The 22,754-nt window shown below is 36.7% G+C and overlaps 1 protein-coding gene across 5 annotated transcripts in view; it reads left to right on the forward strand.

The window, feature by feature from the left end:
- Positions 1 to 22,754, forward strand: part of LRRC49 (leucine rich repeat containing 49) — a 178,889-nt gene that overhangs the window by 101,394 nt on the left and 54,741 nt on the right. For all 5 annotated transcript variants that reach the window (XM_034994748.1, XM_034994745.1, XM_034994746.1 and 2 more), the window contains 2 exons: positions 6,617 to 6,700; positions 11,443 to 11,606. In XM_034994748.1, coding sequence (XP_034850639.1) covers positions 6,617 to 6,700; positions 11,443 to 11,606 — 248 coding nt within the window. The remainder of the gene's footprint in view (positions 1 to 6,616; positions 6,701 to 11,442; positions 11,607 to 22,754) is intronic.

Below are 22,754 nucleotides of genomic sequence, written 5' to 3' on the forward strand. Positions count from 1 at the left end.
AGGAAGGGAATATAGCAACTGATAGCAGTTCAACATGGCTGAGCACTGAGTATACATGGAGGAGAGTAGCAGGACAAAGGGTGTCTGACAGGCCAGGCCTAGGCCATGAAGGGCATTTTGTCATAATGAAGAGTTTCGCTTTTGTCTTGGGCATAATAGGAAGCCCTAAGAATTTAAGGTGGTTAAATTATATTTGCCTATTAAAAAAATTGCCTATCTTGGTAGCAGCCCAGGGGATGAATTGGGGAGGATAGGATGGGCGAGATGAGAAGCAGGGAGATAAGTTAGAGTGAGAGCTTCGGTGGGGGGGGGTGGGCGCTGATCTGGAGGAATGGCAAAAGATAATATGAGGCCAAGAGAGAATAGAAGTCGATGGCCTCAGTTCCTGTTTTGCTTTTGTTATCTCTGTTAAGAATGGCTTTTAGTCTGTAAAGAGTAGAAATAAATATTAAGATGAGGAAAGTGAAGCCTAGGATAGGTGAACAGAGAAGTTTGATCTAGAGCAGGGGTTGGCAAACTTTATCTGTAGAGGGTCTGATAGTAAATATTTTAGGCTTTGGGGGCCGTACGGTCTCTATTGAAAACTACTGAACTCACTGTAGTGTGAAAGAAGGCATAGACACTACATAAATGAATGCGCATGGCTCTGTTGAATGAAACTTTATTTACAAAAATAGGTGACAGACGGATTTGGCCTGTGGACTGGAGTTTGCCAGTCTTTGATCTACAGTATTGAATAAACGTAGTGAATAAATGGCTAGACCTTTGAAAGTTTTATCGGAGAAGCAGTGTAGAATAGTAGAGTACCTGCAAGGTAAGATGAACTAATCTGTCTTTTTATCATAGAAGGAAAGAATATAAATTTCACAAATCGTGACAGTAAACTTGATGCCGAGTATGAAGGAACTCGAAATTGGATTATTAGATGAGTTGTGAGTACTAAGGGGATTGGTCACTAGGAGGCAGCATTAGTTCACTAAAAACAATTCATCCTCGACAAAATTAATTTTCTATTTTAGCTTTTGTAAATAAGCCCTCTCAGAGGAGTGTTAGAGATAGTGTTTGGGTATTTAAGCAAAGCTTTTGACAAAGTCTTTTACGATACTGCTCTGAGTAAGATGTATGACAACATAGTGAAGTGAATTTGTGATTCGAGCGTTCCTATGGCACAAGAAGTATGGATTAATGCCAGCCTGTAGAAAAGTCTGTACTGGCGTGCCTTGAGGCTTTTTCCTTGGGACCCTTTGATTCAAGATTTTTGTTAATGACTGAATGAGAATATTTCTTTTATTCTGATAAAGTATGTGATTGACAGGAACTGGAGAACTTGGAGATGCTGATATACTGGTTAATCAAAACAGAATCCCAAAGTAGCTCAATAATCTACAGCAAGGTTTGGCAAACTGTAGCCTGTGGGCCAAATCCATCCTGCAGACTGTTTTTGAACAAGAGAAGAATGGTTTATATATTTTTAAAGCATTGTATTAAGAAAGTAAAGAAAAGAAAAACAACATGTGATAGAGATCTTTTGTGACTCACGAAGCCCAAATATTTACTATCTGGCCCTTTACAGAAAAAATTTGCTGACCTCTAGTGTAGAAAAACAAGCAGAATTTAGCAAGATAAAAATAGATACATTGAAAATCCTGAACTTGACTCCATGACAACAAGCAATTCTCAGCACAAATGCAGATTTATGTGAGATGGGACTTAGCAAATTAAGTTCAGATTGAGTTAATTGTGAGATATGATTATTAGAAGTTATGTGGTTTAAAAGAATATCATTTATCAAAATAGAGAATTCAGAAAAATAGACACAGTAGTCGCCATTTTTTTCTTCGATGGTCAGATTACACCTGGACTATTAGTGTTAGAGGGGTGACAACAAACTGGAGTATTTCCAGAGAACCTGGCACAATTCGTTGACAGAGGAGAAGACATAAGGAAGATATTACAGTGGTCTTCACATATCTTCACAACTGTCCATAAAAAAAAGAGAATAGACAGTGTATAGACAATTGTAGAATAGAGAATAGACATTGTATAGACAATTCTAGGATGGGCAGGATTTTTTCCTTTTAATTTCTAAGGCAGTATTTTGCTAACACAGACACTATTCTCAGAATTCTGAAATAGACACAGTTTCACAATTTATAAAGTTTTCACTTCAGACGCACATTCAGTTGGCTTAATATGACCTTGTTTACAATTTGCCCTCCAAAAACTGGAGCAGTCTGAGACAGAAGTGAGTTTTCTGTTGTGGCAGCCGTTACTAATGCTTACTGATACATTTTGATCCTCCTCTTTTGGGCAGGTGGGAGATTATATTTCCCTTCCCCTTTGAACTTAAGTGTAGTTGTGCAACTTGCTTTGGCCCTTGAAATGTGAGCAGAAGTAATGTATGTAATTTTCAGGCAGAAGTGTTTAAAACCCAATGTGTGGCGCACTGGGTGTTATACGCAAACAATGAATCATGGAACACTACATCAAAAACTAATGATGTAATGTATGGTGTTTAACATAACATGATAAAATAAAATTTAAAAAAATGCAATGTGTAATTTTCACTACTTTTCTCCTGTGTGATGGCCATTGTGGGAGCATGTATTGAATTGAAAATGCCATTGGATCACAGCACCTGGGAATACTTAGGCACTACAAGGAGGACGGTTGCAGGGTTCTTTGCATGATCAAGAAGTAAACTTTTGTCGTAAGCCAATGTAAATTTTGAAGTTGTTATGGTATCATAACCTAGCTTGTTCTGGCTTTTCCCCCACCTAGTATTTAACGGCTTAATATCCCCGGGCCAAGAGAAGTCAGGTGATACGGCTTCCATCCTTCACTCTGACATTAACTAGGACCTAGAAAGATCAGTTTTCTCTGTTATAAAAAAAAAAGATCATTTGAATGAAAGATACGAACTGTCTCTTCTAGACAAAAACTCCGATTTTAAAGTCTGTTTTAATATTTGTTGTAGTCAAGGAAAACAATGTCTTTTATAACTATCTTAAAGTATATGGTTAAAAACCCACATTGCCATTTTTTTTTTTAATTCCACATAATAAATTACTGTGTACATTAGGACTACTATTATTTATTTGGAGCAAAACTTTTTCTTGTATAAAATATGCATTGTTTTAGGGCCTTAATAGTCTGCTAACAGAGTATAATCTAAGTTATCAAACACTTATTAAATCACTGTACTTATTAATTACTTTGAAATAATTTCTACATTTTATCTTCATAACAGACTGAAGTAAGGGAAAAAGATTTTTTGGTCCTAGATAGATCCTTTTGCTTTGCTATATAAAGGATATGGCTTTTATCCCAGAAATTGAACTATTATCATGAAGATGCCAGAAGTTTACAGTTTTTTTTCCTTCTTACCAACAGATTTATAGCTTATCTTTACAATTAGAGGTTTAATTTTTGTTTCCAAGTTTAGTTACTCTATAATTATTTGGGTTGAAATATAGTCATTAGATGTATAAATTCCTTAAAACACTCAATATTTGAGTTGATTTGGCATGTATCCAATTTTCTTAGGTTTAGCCTTCCTTTTAAAGTCCTACTGCCTTTAATAGAAGCTCAAATTCTTTTTGAAAATCTGATGAAATCATCCCTTAAGTATGTGTAGGACGTGATCCATACAGTTTCCAGTACTGTTTGAAATTGGCTCTTTGAATAACCAATCTGTTTCTAGTTCACATTTTATAGATGAGTCAACAATTGAACATCAATATATTTTGCTCTTTTAAAAAGTTTGTTCTGAAATAGGGTATACTTAATGGGTACCAAATCAGTACTTACTGAACAAAAGAGTTTAATATAGTTGTTAGTCCAGCTACGTTGTGAAGCTAGGAATCAAGCTTCTGAATGTCTTGAGTTCACCTCAGAAGCTCTGCTTAGCTTCGAACACCAAGAATAACTATTTTCCATATCGTAAAAGATTTTAAATTCACAAGTCACATTCAATTTCCATTCCCTTTAAAACAATTAAATCATATAGCAGATTACTATTGAGTTTTAACCTTTTTTATCTTCCTAAAATTAATAAAATACATTTAAACATGTCCTTATTATAAAAATACAAATTCCATTTCTCACAAGCTATGTCTTCTGGTCCTGATCTGGCTTTGTCACTAGCTGTATGACCTTGTATAAATTATTAACCTTCTCAGAGTATTCATTACCTTGTTTCTAATATTAGAGTCTTCCAGTGGATGCATCTCTAGTTTTCTTTTTAACTTTGTGGTAATTTCTCTTTGTGCACTTTTATGTCCTTCTTTAGTCTAGGTCTTTTCTTTGTATTCAGAAGCATTTATAATGGCTCACCCCCTTGAATACATTTTCACGGCCTCTTTGTCCTTCCTTAATTCTAACATGATATATATATACTGGTCAGGGTAGGCTAGATGATGCTGTAGAAACAACTTCTCTGACCTCAGTGGATTAAGGCAACAAAGTTTATTTCATGTTCATACTGCCTGTCTGCAGTATGTATGTATATATGTGGTCTGGAAACTTTGCTCTGTGTTGTCTTCATTCCAGAACCAAGGCCTACGAAGTACCCACAATGTGGAGCTTTGCAGGTTCTATAGCAGAGGTGAGAGAGAGAACAGCTATCCCATACATTGTCTTTGAAAGCTTCCTCCCGAATAAACTTCCTCCAGAAATAAACACATGTCACTTTTGTTCATCTGACATTGGTCAAAGAAAGTCACATGACAGCACCTAACTGATAAGGGGCAAGAATTGCCATCTTACAATATTGCCTGGATGTGAGAAGACACAGGAATATTTGGTGAACAGCTGTTATGACTATCTGTCATGTTTTAAATCAAATGCTGACTTCTGGTAGGGATGGAAATCAGTGCCACACTTATGGAGGGCAATTTGTAAACATATCAGAAGTCCTAGAAATAGGTCTTCCATTTGATTTAGTGGTTCCAGTTTTAGGAAATTGTTGAACAGATATATGAAGATGTATATTTAATAATCAATTCTTCAAATATATATTTATTAACTATCTACGATGTACCAGGAGCTGACATGGTCCATACCTTCAAAGACATATTGGGGTAGGAGAGGGGAGAGAGAGTAGCAGAGATTAAAATGGAACAGGTTAAGTGCTATAGTGGGGAGTATAGGGTGCTATGAAAGCATATGGGAAAATTTCTTCTGACCTGTTTTTCCATTACCTGATTCTCTCTTCAGCTGTGTACAGTATGCTCTTCAGCTCCCCTCCATTGGATTTTTCATTGCAGTTTGTATAATTTTTCATTTCTGTAAGAGTTCTCCTTCAAATGTGCTAAATTACTTTTTATGATTTCCTATCTCTGAAGATATATTCAAGCTCGTCTTTAGGAAGGAATTGTTTTTCTCAAATTGTGACATCATTTTGAATACTTACAAATCTTTTGATACTAAAATTTTAAATTACATGTTTATAGTTTACTAAAATTTCACAATCTTTAGGGGAAAAAACATGATCCACACTGTGTATACAGATTGTAACTTGAAAAAATGTGTTTATTGGGCACCTGGGTGGCTCAGTTGGTTAGGCAACTGCCTTCGGCTCAGGTCATGGTCCCAGAGTCCTGGGATCGAGTCCCACATCGGGCTCCCGGCTCAGCAGGGAGGCTGCTTCTCCCCCTGACCCTCTCCCCTCTCATGCTGTTTCTCTCTCTCTCTCTCTCTCTCAAATAAATAAATAAATAAAATCTTAAAAAAAAAGAAAAAATGTGTTTATAGTTAATACTGTAAGGTGATACAGAAATGATAAGATATGAGTCGGTATGTTGGAATTATGACTGATTTTTGAAATTTTTTTTAAACTCTAATGTTATTTTATGGTTTTTAGAATTTATTTTTTTTATTTTATTTTTTTAAAGATTTTATTTATTTATTTGAGAGAGAATGAGAGAGAGAGCACATGAGACGGGGGAGGGTCAGAGGGAGAAGCAGACTCCCTGCCAAGCAGAGAGCCCGATGCGGGACTCAATCCTGGGACTCCAGGATCATGACCTGAGCCGAAGGCAGTTGCTTAACCAACTGAGCCACCCAGGCGCCCTGGTTTTTAGAATTTAAGAAATTAGACTGACCAAATCAACTTAAAGATAATGTAAAAGTAATAATATTAATGGTGAATAATTTATTAATATCAATGGAGAGTTTTAAAAGGCTTTCATACTTGTTTTAGTATTTAAAAAGCTCTGGTTTGCATCCATAGGTCAAATAAAAGTTGTGAGAAATAACTCTTGTCATTTTTATCATTATAGTAGAAAGTTTTTAAGTCTTATATGTGAAACTGTAATACATGGCATACAAAGAAAAACTATGTAAACCTGCTTCCCTGTTGCTTCTTGCTCTTCTCATTCTATTTTCTTTCTTGTATTAGCTGGGTTCATCTCACATCAAGAGTTGGGAGTAAAGTTAAGAGCACACAGTTCTTTAGAATTGGGAAGAAAAAAGAAGAGGAAAAGACTAACTTTCTAGGAAGGCATATTAGCAAGTAGTATGCTTCTCACAAAGAAAACTAGATTTGTAGAACCAAAGAAATCGCATAGAAGAGGTTAAATACTTAATAATACTTGTAAACGTTTTTTGCTTTTAGGAAGAAGAAAGGCGTATGGCATCTGTTGTAGCCAAAAAGGAGGAAGAGAAGAAACGGGAAAGTTATAAACAGTCCTTGCTTAAGGTACTTTCCCTAATGTCTGCATGCATGTGCTCACACTCCCACTGCACTGAAGCTCGCTAGCTAGTCAGCTGGAAAAGCAGTTTCCCAACTTTGTAAAGTTTTCACTCCTATTGGTAGAATTTTTTTTATAAATAAATACCCTTATAATTTTCATAAGTTGCCTATAAATAAGCCTGTACTTGTGAAATGCAACAATAATGTACATTATAAAACACATGCGAAAGCTACAGATTTTAAAAGGAAGGGATAAAAAATAAAAAGAACACAAGTTACATTTTTTTTTTTCCACACCAGTGCATCACCTTGTGGATCCTTGTGCCATGTGCACTTCATTTTGGAAACCACTGTAATCGACCATCATCTTTACTGAGATATTTTAATGAGCTCTGATGCATGGGTTTCTTTTTTAATAATTGCTCTTTAAATTTAAAAGCTTTCTCTATTAGCTTCTCTTATATAGAGGTGGTAAAGATTTTGAGGATTTAAGAATTAAAATTTGTTTTAAACTAGTTTTAAATGATTTAGCATATCATCATTTTCCTTAAATATTTCCTTTTAAATATTTTATATTCACATCATGACTCAAATAAAGATAGCTTAAAGTTTATAGCTTGTACTATGTTCTAAAACTAAGGATATCATGCTGATTGTCATGTAGGTGCTTTTCTTTTTAAAATGAAAATGCCAGGGCGCCTGGGTGGCTCAGGCGTTAAGCGTCTGCCTTCGGTTCAGGTCATGATCCCAAGGGTCCTGGGATCGAGCCCCACATCGGGCTTCCTGCTCTGCGGGAAGCCTGCTTCTCCCTCTCCCACTGCCCGTTTGTGTTCCCTCTCTCGCTGTGTCTCTGTCAAATAAATAAATAAAATCTTAAAAAAAAAATAAAATGAAAATGCCATTTAGAATTCAAAAGATGACTAGTAGGGATACAAAGTTGTACAAAATAAACCTAGGAAACAAGGGAACTTGGTGCAATGGAAATGTATATCTTGATAGGGGTATGGGTTACAAAGGTGTATGCGTTCCTCAAAACTGATCAAAGACTACTTGAATCTGTGTGTTTTACTCTATGAAAACTGCTCCTAAATTAACAAAACAGAAAAAGAACTTGATCCCAAGCCCTCTCAGCTCAGGACTACTACTTCAAAAGTATTTAGAACTCTTAACCTGTTATGATACAATTTTCTCATTTGCTGTTATTTCTAACCTCCTGACTCCCCCCCAACTTACCTGTTTTCCCTCATCCCATTAATTAGATGTACCTAAGCCCCTTCTTGATAGCTCTATCTTTTTATTGACTTAGCAAATAGAATTTTTAGTCTTTCCTCTATTGGAATATTTCTAAGGGTTGGTCAAAAACACACTTTGGTTTAGAGGAAATACAGTTGGCAAAATTTTTTAAATGTGTAGGTAGGAGCAAGATTTACCATTGCCTATCTGGTAAAGTTTACTATTGGTAAACTTTCTGAATGGTTCATTTGGAAAAAGTAGTAGAGTTGATTCTTGAAAAATATGAGTTTGAACTATGCAGCTGCACTTGTTACATGGATTTTTTTCAGTAAATACAGTACAGTACTGTAAATGTATTTTATCTTCCTAATGATTTTCTTAATATTTTGTTTTCTCTAGCTTACTTTATTATATGAATACAGTGTGTAATTAATCTAACATACTAAATATGTGTTAATCAGCTGTTTATATTATTGGTAAAGCTTTCAGTCAATGGTAGGCTATCAGTAGTTAAGTTTTTGAGGAGTCCAAAGTTTTACACAGATTTGCAGCACCCCTGACCCAACCCCCATGTTGTTCAAGGGTCCACTATATTTCCTATTGTACAGCTGCTGTACATAAGCTGCCTAAGTGAATGAATGAATAAATGAATAAAAATATGTAAGTAAATAAATAGACTAAAGCTCTCAGGCCAAAAGAATACTTTTGTATGAGTTCTAGAGCATGGAAAGGAAGAATAAACAAAGAAACTCCATTGGTGATTTAGCTCTAAAGCTACCAGTTGAGCCTGGTATTAGGCAACAGATTGCCCTTCACTCCACCTTTCCACTGAAATTTTTTTTCTTATATACCCAATTCAGATGCTGTTCACTATCAGCATTTTTGGAAATATGCCATTAAACATTTAGCCAACATGGTTTTTACATGTTTGGAAAATTTTTATGAAAACTTCAAAAAATAGTGAATGCTTCTCTTGAAGTCACTAAATAGGACTCTTTAATTAGGAGGGTTATTTAGCTTTAAATTTTTTTAATTAGAGGAGAAGCATGGGAAATCAAGAGACCTGGATTCTAGCCCTAGCCCAGATTTGAGATCATGATACCGAAGACCCTCAGCATTTGCTGGCTGTTGTTTCATTCGACAACACATACTGATCATTAAGAGAAGTGGGTGGGTAGTTATGAAGGGACTGGAAGAGTGCATTGACACATATCTTCTGTTACTTTTCTACCTTTCTGTTTTCCTTGCAACCTTGGAAATGAATGGAAGTGATAGTTACAGGCTATACTGGTATGGTATTGCTCGGACTATGAAGAGTAGACTCAAGTGGCAAAAGCTGCAAATTTGGAATCTTCTAAAATAATTATCACCTTAGCACAGACTTGGCAATGTATTGTTATGTAGCTTTAGAAACGTGACTATAACTGATACGCCAAATGCATCCATGATCTTTGAGCGGAAGATTTCCTTCGGATACCCCCCTTCTGCCTTGCAGAATCTCTAGCCTTTCTCGGGCTTCTTTTTTTTTTCCTGCACCATAGATACCTAGAGCCCTTATGTGGCGCCATGGCCAGCCAGTGACCGACCCCCACCTGACCCCAGGCTGCACTCCTATTTTAAAATATGTCTTCCCTCTTCCTGGCCCCAGTAAAAATATCCATTCTTTTAGTCAACCTGGTGTTGATCTAATTTCAATAACCCAAATAAAGGAAGCTTAACCTTGGGGTGGGTATAGGAAAGTGTTTGTATTTTCAGAGTATCTTATAAATTTGCTAACATGCTCAGTGGTATAAAGATATTGTGTATCTTTTTTCTAAATACCGCTATATCTACCTCATTAAGAATATTTCTTTCTGCCAACTCCCAGTGAGCCAGAAAACCAAAGGCCCGAAGCCAGCATGACAGCCATCTGCTGTGAACTCACTGCCCCTGCCTCTTTCAAAGTGGCCTGGTACTGAGCAAAAATGACACTACTTAGGTTAAGAATTGGGTTGTACCAGTTATCTATGAATAACTAAAATAGAATTCCTTAAGGTAAGATGCCTTTTAGTGTAGATTTGGGAAAAAAATTTTTTTACAGTAGAATAGCAGATTCCTACTTGCTTTAGATAAGGAAGACCTACATAAAGTGTCCAAAAGTCTCAGAAGTAAATGCATATTAAGTATAACCCATTTAACAGTCAAATTTGAAATACCAAGCAATAGAAAAAGAACTCATGCTAAAAACATTTTTAAACACAGAAACAGAACTTTTAGAAAGTTTAGCTTTAATTAAGCTTTGTCATCACTTTTCATTCCTACCCAATGCCATTTTTCGATGCTAAAATTGTCGGTGTCCAAATATAGGCAGAGAGATGGAACTAAACGTTCGTTATTCTGCATGTGTATTTGCACTGAGGAAATGGGCAAAGAATTTTCCTAACCCTGACTCCGGAGGCAGCAGGTGAGGAGGGGTCGGCGTCACACGGCTCATCTGTCCTTGGATGAGTGCTCTCAGTAAAGAGGAAAGGGAAGATGTCTGCTTTCAGCGCTCTGACCGTATTGACATGCCATTTAAAGATGCTAACTTTCGATCATGGACACTTTACCAGAATATTGATTATTTTCCTTATCAATTTATATAAGCTGAGTAGAAACATTTCAACCTTGCACATTTTCTTTCAGTAGTGTAGATCTGCATTTCTCAACATATTTCTGTGAGAGCATGGAGCCCCAATACCTGAAGTCCGTGGTTCTCACAGTGAGGTCCTTGGGGCAGTAGCCTTAAGGACAGCCGGGAGCTTTTAGAAATGCAAATTCTCAAGCTCCGCCTCAAACACACTAAATCAGGATGGGGTGAGAACCAGCAATTGGTGTTTTAGTAAGTTCTCCAGGTGATTTGAGGCACCTTAAAGAAAAACCACTATCCTAAGGCATCCATTGCATATAATGAATTAACTAACTTCTTTTCTATTTATCTGGGATGGTACTAGTTGCCTAGAAATATTTCAACCTAGTACAATTTCTTTTCATAGTCTTTCTGTAACAAGTAGTTTTCAGACATTGTAATTCATTCTGTGAAGCTCGGAACATCGATCAATCCCTCTTCTTCTCCCCACCTTTCAACCAAGATTGTTCCATCATACTGGCCTGAATTATTGGGTAGGAAAATTAAGATATTATTAGTTTTCTTCTTGCTATGTTTAAATACCAAGGCATATAAATGTCTTTCAAATTAAAATCTTAGATAACAAGTGTAAAAATTTCTGTCAAATTAAACTTAGAGAGTGAATTTTCATATCTTCAGTGGGAGTAATTATTATTTGTGTGTAATTTTTTCTCTTTAAGGATGATAGACCACTGTTGAGATGTTTGAATGCACAGGGTAAATAAAGGCCACTTGTACTTTGAGGGTACTATTTGTAGCTACTTTTAAGGAATAGACTCCTTTTAAAAGTATGATAAGTAGTATAAACGATGTGTTTCGGGGATACCCTCCTGCTATAAAAGTTGCATTATATAATTCTTTTTCATAGGAGAAGAAAAGGTTAACAATTAACAACGTAGCTCGAAAGTGGGACTTGCAACAGCATCGAATACCCAATATTGCTCCAAATCAAGAGAGAAAAGTTTCTGACTCTTCTCAGGACCCTTCTCAGCTCCACGGAAGCACCGTCTCTGCATTTCCAGAGGAAACAGGGTATGCAGTGGTATTCTTTCTAGGTACCAGTGTCTTTGGAGAACTAAATTTGGAGCAGAAATGGCAAACCATTTCACATACAATTGTTTAAAAATAGTTTTCTTAAGAAAACCTACTGAGATCAGAATTTTAAATTTAAAAATGAAGACAGAAAAACTAAACATATAAATTGACCCCTAATGAAAACACCCTTCAGTGGTTTCCTGTTTTTCATAGGAAAAAAAAAAATCTCAATTACCTATTGTAGCCTAGAAGGCCCTCTACCCACCTCACCTCTTTCATCCCATCCCATCAGTCCCTGTTGCGATGCCGCGTTGTTGGCTTGCAGTTCAGTTACTCCCTAGCTCGGAGCCTTTCTCCTACAAACAGTTGTACTGTCCCCTGCCACTTCTTCCCTCCCCCTGACCTAGCTAACGCCAGCCCGAAGGTCTTAAAGTTGAACCTCCCATCCCTCGAAAAGCCTTCCCTAACTACATCCTGGAGACTCAGCTAGATCGGATACCTCTTACCTCTCAGTACTGCATACTTCCCCTTATCAGCACTTACCATAACCATAATTAAATAACGAGTGGGTAATTAGTTGTTTCATATCTGTCTTCCCCACTAGAGTGTAAGCTTGAAGAGGAAAAGAAACCGGATTCTGATTCTTGATTGTCTTGACCTCTTTCATGTCCCCAGCAGCCAGCATGAAACCTTACTCCTAACTAGTAGTAATTAAGCAATTTTGGCATAAAATCTGAATAACTACTCCAGTTGTGTTCTATAATATCGATCTATTCCAGTGGCTCACAACCTCTTTTCTTCTATAACATATGTGTCACATAAAATATAGCCCTGGTTTATGAGGAAATCTGAGTACACTATGTCGATTTTACATATTTCTCTTCCTCTTAAGAGAGCCTATTGGAATCAAGTAAATGAGAGAGATATAAAGCATATATACCTTTATAGTTTATTATAATTTTAAAAACATATAATTTATACATTTGCATAATTTAAAACAAAGCCTAAAAATCAAAGATGAGATGCATTTCAGTTTTGTTTCATTTGATGAAGTACCATTATCTAGTGACCTTAACCAAATTCTGAAGCACAGTTCATACTAAATATAATGTAGATTTTCTTTCAAGTTTTTAGGTCATATTCTTTAAACTTTTCATATACAAAGAACATCATGAAGAAAATAACAAGAGGCATTAGACTGATATTTTGGAAGTTTTCTTGGAGTTAAAGAGTGTGACATATATTTAGACAAATATACTTCAAAAATTTTAGTTACAGGATTAATTCAGATTGATCAGTGTACTCCCTCCAGCTCACTTGGGTATCATATCCGTATGTTGAACTTCTCAGCTCTTTGAGCTAGCAAAATAAAGCAAAAAGAACAGAAATTTTAATTAAGTGATAATTTATATAACAAATATATATCATTCTTATATTGCCCTAGAGCTTTATTTAATATCATTTTACTTGATCAGAACTATAACACTTTTAAAGTTAAAACTTTATAGCCCTGAGCTTTAGATTTATGAAATGCTACACAAGTCAGTTTCTGATTGCTGTTTTCTAAAAAACATTTTTTCCTATCTTCTTTAAGAAGTTTTCTTGGACCCAAGTTTATCCAAATAATCTTATACATTATATTCTAAAATTTTAATAAGGTTTTAAAAGTTAGTCCTTTCTACATCAACTTTATTTTTATACATAGTGTTAGGTAAGAGTCTAACTTGATTTTATTTCAGTTTGTCAATTTGATAATAGCATTTTTTAATTAAAGTATTCTCTTTTTTAATGAGAATGCCGTTTTCATCTTATATTAAGTTCCTGTAAATATTTGGATAGATTTCTAGACTTTTTTTTTTAAGATTTATTTATTTGAGAGAGAGAGAGCATGAGTGGGAGGGGCAGAGGGAGAGGGAGAATCTCAAACAGACTTCACGCTAAGCACAGAGCCAGATGCAGGGCTCGATTTCAGGACCCTGAGATCATGACCGGGGCTGAAATCAAGAGCTGGACACTTAACCGACTGAGCCACCCAGGCACACCTATTTCTGGACTTTCTATTCCATTTCACTAATCTATTTATCTGTTTTAATGCCAATACCAAAGCTGCTTGCCTATAGTAGTTTCATAGTAAGTTTTAATATCTATGTAGGGGAAATCTGCTTTCACTATTCAGAGTTTTAATTCTCACACACTTGTTCTTCCATATGAACCTTAAAATCATTTAATCTACTGATACAACATTGTATGCTAATTATACTTCAGTGAAAAACTATTTAATCTAAATGGAAATGATAAGAATTGTATTCAAATGACATTTAAGTTATTCATTTCAGAAGTACTGACATTCTTAAGATAATAAATCATCACTTTAAAAATCATGGTATATCTCCATATTTTCAGGTCTTGTTTGGTATCCAGAGGGAGCTAATTAGGGAAGTGTTGAAAGATTGAAGGAAAATTCTGAGGAACTAAATGAGGTTAGAGACCATGAAATTGTAGCAACTATAGTCTGAATTGTCGAATGAGTATTCCAGGAGCACAGAATAAGTAGGAATAAGAGTAGAAAAGCTATATGTTTGATAAAGAGTAAGGAGAAAAAAGATCAAAGATAAAGAATAAAAAATTCAACTATAATGATAAAAGAAAGAAATGATGGGCCATATGGTCTAGGCTAGATTTTTAAAGTATGAAAAATAGAAGGTTGCCAACAGATTAGGAGAAAATTTAGTATTTCTAAGACTGGAAGTCTAAATGAAGTTGAAGATGAGAAGCATATGAAGGAGTGAGTTGAAATAGTGGGAATTTATGGTCAGAGTTAAGTTTTTGAAGTTGAAGCTTTAATTTAATTTTTATTTATTTTTAAAAAAGATTTTATTTATTTATTTGACAGAGAGAGACAGCTAGAGAGGGAACACAAGCAGGGGAAGTGGGAGAGGGAGAAGCAGGCTCCCCGCCGAGCAGGGAGCCCAATGCGGGGCTCCATCCCAGGACCCTGGGATCATGACCTGAGCCTAAGGCAGATGCTTAATGACTGAGCCATCCAGACGCCCCTGAAGTTGAAGATTTTAAGGGTGGAGCATACCTAAGAGCAATTTGGAGGCCATTATTGTGGCCATGGGAGTGGGTTGTTAGAGAAGAGTAGAAGTAAGAGTCATCAGAGAGAGATCAGTTGAAGCTATTATTGTAGATATTGAAGTTAGTGATGGTAGAGCTAGGTGTGGAACCGGGAACCAATTCAACAGTGCTCAGCCTTATCTCCTTCCAGTCTAAGTTATGTATCCTATACTCCTGTTACAGGGCCGTTCACTGTTCACGTTTTACTAGGGTTGGCAGCGACAGTGAGTGCAGAAGTGGCTTTGTTTATTAATTGGCTCTTTTACCTGGGAAAACGATCTCTAATAGGTATGGGTTGCAGACTGTTAATATGATCTTCCCTGCACTTTGAACTTTTCAGGCAGCTCATGGCCAAAAGTTCTGTGACCCTCTAAAATAATTTAAACTTATGGAGTCTTCACTTTTATGGTCTCAAAAACAAGCATTCAGTTCCAAGAGAAAGAGGAAGTATCTGTTAGTGAAAATCGTTATGCCTTGTAGTTACTGCCAAGAGTTTCAGAATTTTTATTAGAAGTTCCACAAAGTCAAAGGCCTTTTAAGCAAGAAGCACAAAGGAAGACTTTGGGAGAGATGGGAAAAGTGATGTATGTGTTCAGTGGAGAGGATGTGGAGAACAATAATGAATCATTGGAAAGGGATCCACAATTTCTGGCAAAAAATTTTTTTTTTACTGATGTAAGTTCACAGTGCCATGGAGACACCATTACATTATCTTGGTCTGACCCTTTTAATGACTTAAAAACTGTGAAGTCAAGGAGACAAAGATGATAATTTGAAGTCAGAAAAATAAAACTCTAAAGGTAGTGAATTATTGGTAAAACTTAATGCAAAATTACTTACAACTTCTAGTGGTAATAGATAATTTCTTCAATTTAGTTTGTGGTTGTCTGATTCATGTAAAATCTCTTACATCAGAACGATAGAAATATTTCTAAAAGAGCTGATTATACCTTGTACGTGTATATACCAGGGACTCTTAGTGGAGCATCCAGATTGACTTCTTGAACTTGGAAATCCTTATTTTATACTTGAACTCTCCACACCATTTGACATAGTTGATACTGTTCATCTTGAAAAGCTCTTTGCATTGATTTTTCTGATAGCACATTCACCTGATTTTCCTTTTACTTATGTGGTTGATGTTTGTGTGTGTTTTTTAAAAATAATATCTTGCTAACTCCTTTTTGACCAGATCTCTACCTGTATATTATGTTTTCTCAACTTAAAAGATTTAGATAAACTTTTTGCTATAATAGATGAGGATTCACTCACTTACTTGTTATCCCCCCAACACTGTATACCTAGAGTTCTTTTATTGATAACTTTTGTAATTTACTATAATTAAATCTCTATTTCTTTTTCCATCTGCTATAAATATTAGCTCTCAAATTTGCATTATGCAAGATGCATCTACCCTTTACTTCTCCCACTTTTTTTTGCATTGCAGCTTTTTATGAGCTATATTTTTCTAGTTTCCCTTGTAATTTCTTCATTGACGCATTGTTTAAGAGTTTGTTAATTTCCATACACTTGTGAATTTTCCAGATTTTTCTCTGTTATTGATTTCTAGTTTTATTCCATTGTTTTTAGAGATGTTTTATGTGAGACTTGTTTTGTGGCTTAACATATAGTCTATTCTGAAGAATGTATCATGCACACTTGAGAAGAATGTGCATTCTAATGTCATTGGGTAGAGTCTTCTATGTATGTTAGATCTAGTTGATATATAGTGCTCTTGAAGTCCTCTATTTCCTTATTGATTTTTCTACCTAGTTATTCTATCCATTATTGCAAGTAGGGTATTGAAATCTCCAACTATGATCGCAGAACTATTGCTCCCTTCAATTCTGTCAGTTCTTGCTTTAGATATTTTGGACATTAAGTGCAATATGTTTATAATTGTCACGTCTTCCTGATGGATTGACCCTTTTATCGATATAAAATGTCCTTCTATGTCTCTTGTAACACTTTCTGACACAATGTCTCTTTTGTCTGATATTAGCAGCTACGCTAGCTCTTTTGGTTATCATTTGCATGGAATATCATTTTCCATCCTTCCAATTTCAGTCTGTTGTGTCTTTTAATCTTGTAGACAGCATATAGTTGAGTCTTGTTTTTTTAATCCATTCTGCTAATTATCACCTTTTAGTTGGAGAATTTAATCTATCAAATCCTGATAAGAAAGCACTTAATTCTGTCATTTTGCTCTTTGATTTCTGTCATGTATATTTTTTGTTCCTCAGTTCCTCCACTATTTTTTTGTGTTCAAGGACTTTTTAGTGTGCCATTGTGATTCTCTTCTCATTCATTTTTTTTTAAATTTTTTTATTCTTATGTAAATCCCCCTACATTACATCATTAGTTTTAGATGTAGTGTTCCATGATTCATTGTTTGTACATAACACCCAAGGCTCCATGCAGAATGTGCCCTCCTCAATACCCATCACCAGGCTAACCCATCCTCCCACCCCCCTCCCCACTAGAACCCTCAGTTTGTTTTTCGGAGTCCATCGTCTCTCATGGTTCGTCTACCCCTCTGATTTCCCCCCCTTCATTCTTCCCCTCCTGCTACCTTCTTCTTTTTTTTTATTCTTAACATATATTGCATTATTTGTTTCAGAGGTACAGATCTGAGATTCAACAGTCTTGCACAATTCACAGCACTTACCAGAGCACATACCCTCCCCAGTGTATATTACCCAGTCCCCCCTCCCTCCCACCCCACCCCCCACTCCAGCAACCCTCAGTTTGTTTCCTGCGATTAAGAATTCCTCGTATCAGTGAGGTCATATAATACATGTCTTTCTCTGTTTGACTTATTTCACTCAACATAATACCCTCCAGTTCCATCCACGTCGTTGCAAATGGCAAGATCTCATTCCTTTCGATGGCTGCATAATATTCCATTGTATATATATACCACATCTTCTTTATCCATTCATCTTGATGGACATCTTGGCTCTTTCCACAGTTTGGCTATTGTGGACATTGCTGCTATAAACATGGGGGTGCACGTACCCTTTCAGATCCCTACTTTTGTATCTTTGGGGTAAATACCCAGTAGTGCAATTGCTGGATCATATGGTAGCTCTATTTTCCACTTTTTGAGGAACCTCCATACTGTTTTCCAGAGTGGCTGCACCAGCTTGCATTCCCACCAACAGTGTAGGAGGGTTCCCCTTTCTCCGCATCCCCACCAACATCTGTCGTTTCCTGACTTGTTAATTTTAGCCATTCTGACTGGTGTGAGGTGGTATCTCATTGAGGTTTTGATTTGGATTTCCCTGATGCTGAGCGATATTGAGCACTTTTTCATGTGTCTGTTGGCCATTTGGATGCCTTCTTTGGAAAAATGTCTGTTCATGTCTTCTGCCCATTTCTTGATTGGATTCTTTGTTCTTTGGGTGTTGAGTTTGATGAGTTCTTTATAGATTTTGGATACTAGCCCTTTACCTGATATGTCATTTGCAAATATCTTCTCCCATTCTGTCGGTTGTCTTTTGGTTTTGTTGACTGTTTCCTTTGCTGTGCAAAATCTTTTTATCTTGATGAAGTCCCAATAGTTCATTTTTGCCCTTGCTTCCCTTGCCTTTGGTGATGTTTCTAGGAAGAAGTTGCTTCGGCTGAGGTCGAAGAGGTTGCTGCCTGTGTTCTCCTTTAGGATTTTGATGGACTCCTGTCTCACATTGAGGTCTTTCAACCATTTGGAATCTATTTTTGTGTGTGGTGTAAGGAAATGGTCCAGTTTCATTCTTCTGCATGTGGCTGTCCAATTTTCCCAACACCATTTGTTGAAGAGACTGTGTTTTTTCCATTGGACATTCTTTCCTGCTTTGTCGAAGATGAGTTGACCATAGAGCTGAGGGTCCATTTCTGGGCTCTCTATTCTGTTCCATTGATCTATGTGCCTGTTTTTGTGCCAGTACCATACTGTCTTGATGATACAGCTTTGTAATAGAACTTGAAGTCTGGAATTGTGATGCCGCCAGCTTTGCTTTTCTTTTTCAACATTCCTCTGGCTATGCGGGGTCTTTTCTGGTTCCATACAAATTTTAGGATTATTTGCTCCATTTCTTTGAAAAAAGTGGATGGTATTTTGATGGGCATTGCATTGAATGTGTAGATTGCTCTAGGTAGCATTGACATCTTCACAACATTTGCTCTTCCAATCCATGAGCATGGAACGTTTTTCCATTTCTTTCTGTCTTCCTCAATTTCTTCCATGAGTATTTTATAGTTTTCTGAGTACAGATCCTTTGCCTCTTTGGTTAGATTTATTCCTAGGTATCTTATGGTTTTGGGTGCAATTGTAAATGGGATCGACTCCTTAATTTCTCTTTCTTCTGTCTTGTTGTTGGTATATAGGAATGCCACTGACTTCTGTGCATTGATTTTATATCCTGCCACTTTACTGAATTCCTGTATGAGTTCTAGCAGTTTTGGGGAGGAGTCTTTGGGGTTTTCCACATAAAGTATCATATCATCTGCATAGAGTGAGAGTTTGACTTCTTCTTTGCCGATTTGGATGCCTTTGATTTCTTTTTGTTGTCTGATTGCTGTGGCTAGGACTTCCAATACTATGTTGAATAGCAGTGGTGATAGTGGACATCCCTGCCGCGTTCCTGACCTTAGGGGGAAAGCTCTCAGTTTTTCCCCATTGAGAATGATATTCGCTGTAGGTTTTTCATAGATGGCTTTTATGATATTGAGGTATGTACCCTCTATGCCTATACTCTGAAGAGTTTTGATCAAGAAAGGATGCTGTACTTTGTCAAATGCTTTTTCTGCACCTATTGAGAGGATCATATGATTCTTGTTCTTTCTTTTGTTAATGTATTGTATCACGTTGATTGATTTGCAGATGTTGAACCAACCTTGCAGCCCAGGGATAAATCCCACTTGGTCGTGGTGAATAATCCTTTTAATGTACTGTTGGATCCTATTGGCTAGTATTTTGGTGAGAATTTTTGCATCCATGTTCATCAGGGATATTGGTCTGTAATTCTCCTTTTTGTCTGGTTTTGGGATCAAGGTAATGGTGTCCTCATAAAACGAGTTTGGAAGTTTTCCTTCCATTTCTATTTTTTGGAACAGTTTCGGAAGAATAGGTATTAATTCTTCTTGAAATGTTTGGTAAAATTCCCCTGGGAAGCCATCTGGTCCTGGGCTTTCATTTGTTGGGAGATTTTTGATTGCTTCAATTTCCTTAGTGGTATAGGTCTGTTCAGGTTTTCTATTTCTTCCTGGTTCAGTTTTGGTAGTTGATACATCTCTAGGAATGCATCCATTTCTTCCAGGTTATCTAATTTGCTGGCATAGAGTTGCTCATAATATCTTCTTATAATTGTTTGTATTTCTTTGGTGTTGGTTGTGATCTCTCCTCTTTCATTCATGATTTTGTTGATTTGGGTCATTTCTCTTTTCTTTTTGATAAGTCTGGCCAGGGGTTTATCAGTCTTGTTAATTCTTTCAAAGAACCAGCTCCTAGTTTCGTTGATCTGTTCTACTGTACTTTTAGTTTCTATTTCATTGATTTCTGCTCTGCTCTTTATGATTTCTCTTCTCCTGCTGGGTTTAGGCTTTATTTGCTGTTCTTTCTCCAGCTCCTTTAGGTGTAGGGTTAGGTTGTGTACTTGAGACCTTTCTTGTTTCTTGAGAAAGGCTTGTATTGCTATATACTTTCCTCTTAGGACTGCCTTTGCTGCATCCCAAAGATTTTGAATAGTTGTGTTTTCATTTTCATTGGTTTCCATGAATTTTTTTAATTCTTCTTTAATTTCCTACTTGACCCATTCATTCTTCAGTAGGATGCTCTTTAGCCTCCATGTATTTGAGTTCTTTCCAACTTTCCTCTTGTGATTCAGTTCTAGTTTCAAAGCAGTGTGGTCTGAAAATAGGCAGGGAATGATCCCAATCTTTTGGTACTGGTTGAGACCTGATTTATGACCTAGGATGTGCTCGATTCTGGAGAATGTTCCATGGGCACTTGAGAAGAATGTGTATTCCGTTGCTTTGGGATGGACTGTTCTGAATATGTCTGTGAAGTCCATTTGGTCCAGTGTGTCATTTAAAGTCTTTATTTCCGTGTTGCTCTTTTGCTTAGATGATCTGTCCATTTCAGTGAGGGGGGTGTTAAAGTCCCCCACTATTACTGTATTGTTATCGATGTGTTTCTTTGCTTTTGTTATTAATTGCCTTATATAATTGGCTGCTCCTATGTTAGGGGCATAGATATTTACAATTGTTAGATCTTCTTGTTGGATAGACCCTTTAAGTAGGATATAGTGTCCTTCCTCATCTCTTATTACAGTCTTTGGTTTAAAATCTAATTTGTCTGATACAAGGATTGCCACCGCAGCTTTCTTTTGGTGTCCATTAGCATGGTAAATGGTTTTCCACCCCCTCACTTTCAATCTGGGGGTGTCTTTGGGTCTAAAATGAGTCTCTTGCAGACAGCATATCGATGGGTCTTGTTTTTTAATCCAATCTGATAGCTTGTGCCTTTGATTGGGGCATTGAGCCCATTTACATTCAGGGTAACTATTGAAAGACATGAATTTAATGCCATTGTATTGCCTGTAAGGTGACTGTTACTCTATATTGTCTGTGTTCCTTTCTGGTCTATGTTGCTTTTAGGGTCTCTCTTTGCTTAGAGAACCCCTTTCAAGATTTCCTGTAGGGCTGGTTTTGTGTTTGCAGATTCCTTTAGTTTTTGTTTGTCCTGGAAGCTTTTTATCTCTCCTTAAATTTTCTTTTTTTTTTTTTAAGATTTTATTTATTTATCTGAGACAGTGAGAATGAGAGACAGAGAGCACATGAGAGGGGGGAGGGTCAGAGGGAGAAGCAGGCTCCCTGCCAAGCAGGGAGCCCAATGCGGGACTCGATCGGACTCCAGGATCATGACCTGAGCCAAAGGCAGTTGCTTAACCAACTGAGCCACCCAGGCGCCCTCTCCTTAAATTTTCAATGACAGCCTAGCTGGATATAATATTCTTGGCTGCATATTTTTCTTGTTTAGTCCTCTGAATATATCCTGCCAGTCCTTTCTGGCCTGCCAGGTCTCTGTGGATAGGTCTGTTGCCAATCTAATGTTTCTACCATTGTAGGTTACCTATCTCTTCTCCTAAGCTGCTTTCAGGATTTTCTCTTTGTCTCTGAGACTGGTAAGTTTTACTCTTAGATGTCGGGGTGTTGACCTATTTTTATTGATTTTGAGAGGGGTTCTCTGTGCTTCCTGGATTTTGATGCCTGTTTCCTTCCCCAAGTTAGGGAAGTTCTCTGCTATAATTTGCTCCATTATACCTTCTGCCCCTCTCTCTCTTTCTTCTTCTTCTGGGATCCCAATTATTCTAATGTTGTTTCATCTTATGGTATTGCTTATCTCTTGAATTCTGCCCTTGTGACCCAGTAGTTGTTTATGTCTCTTTTTCTCAGCTTCTTTATTTTCCATCATTTGGTCTTCTATATCACTGATTCTCTCTTCTGCCTCATTTATCCTAGCAGTTAGCGCCCCCATATTTGATTGCACCTCATTAATAGCCTTTTTGATTTCAACTTGGTTAGATTTTAGTTCTTTTATTTCTCCAGAAAGGGTTTCTTTAATAACTTCCATGCTTTTCTCAAGCCCAGCTAGTATCTTTAAAGTGATGATTCTGAACTCTAGATCTGACATTGTACTAATGTCCGTATTGAGTAGGTCCCTGGCAGTCGGTACTACCTCTTGTTCTTTTTGTTGAAGTGATTTTTTCTGTCTTGTCGTTTTGTGCAGAGGAGAATAGATTAATGAGAGAACAAAATGCTAGCAGAGTAACAACGTCCCCAGAAAATATACTCTAAACAAATCAGAAAAGACCTGAAACAGTGGGAAAAGAAAGGGAAAGAGAGAAAAAAGAAAAAGAAAAAAAGAGAAAGATAAAGATAAAAACAAACAAAACCAGAACAAAACAAAACAACAACCACAAAAAAACCAGAATGTGATCAAATATGATCAGGCTGGTATATAGATCAGTGCCACACACTAGATTTTGG

The sequence above is a fragment of the Mirounga leonina genome, unplaced genomic scaffold (genome assembly GCF_011800145.1).
Source record: "Mirounga leonina isolate KUSES-001 unplaced genomic scaffold, KU_Mleo_1.0 Mir_91, whole genome shotgun sequence".
Classification (NCBI taxonomy): Eukaryota; Metazoa; Chordata; class Mammalia; order Carnivora; family Phocidae; genus Mirounga; species Mirounga leonina.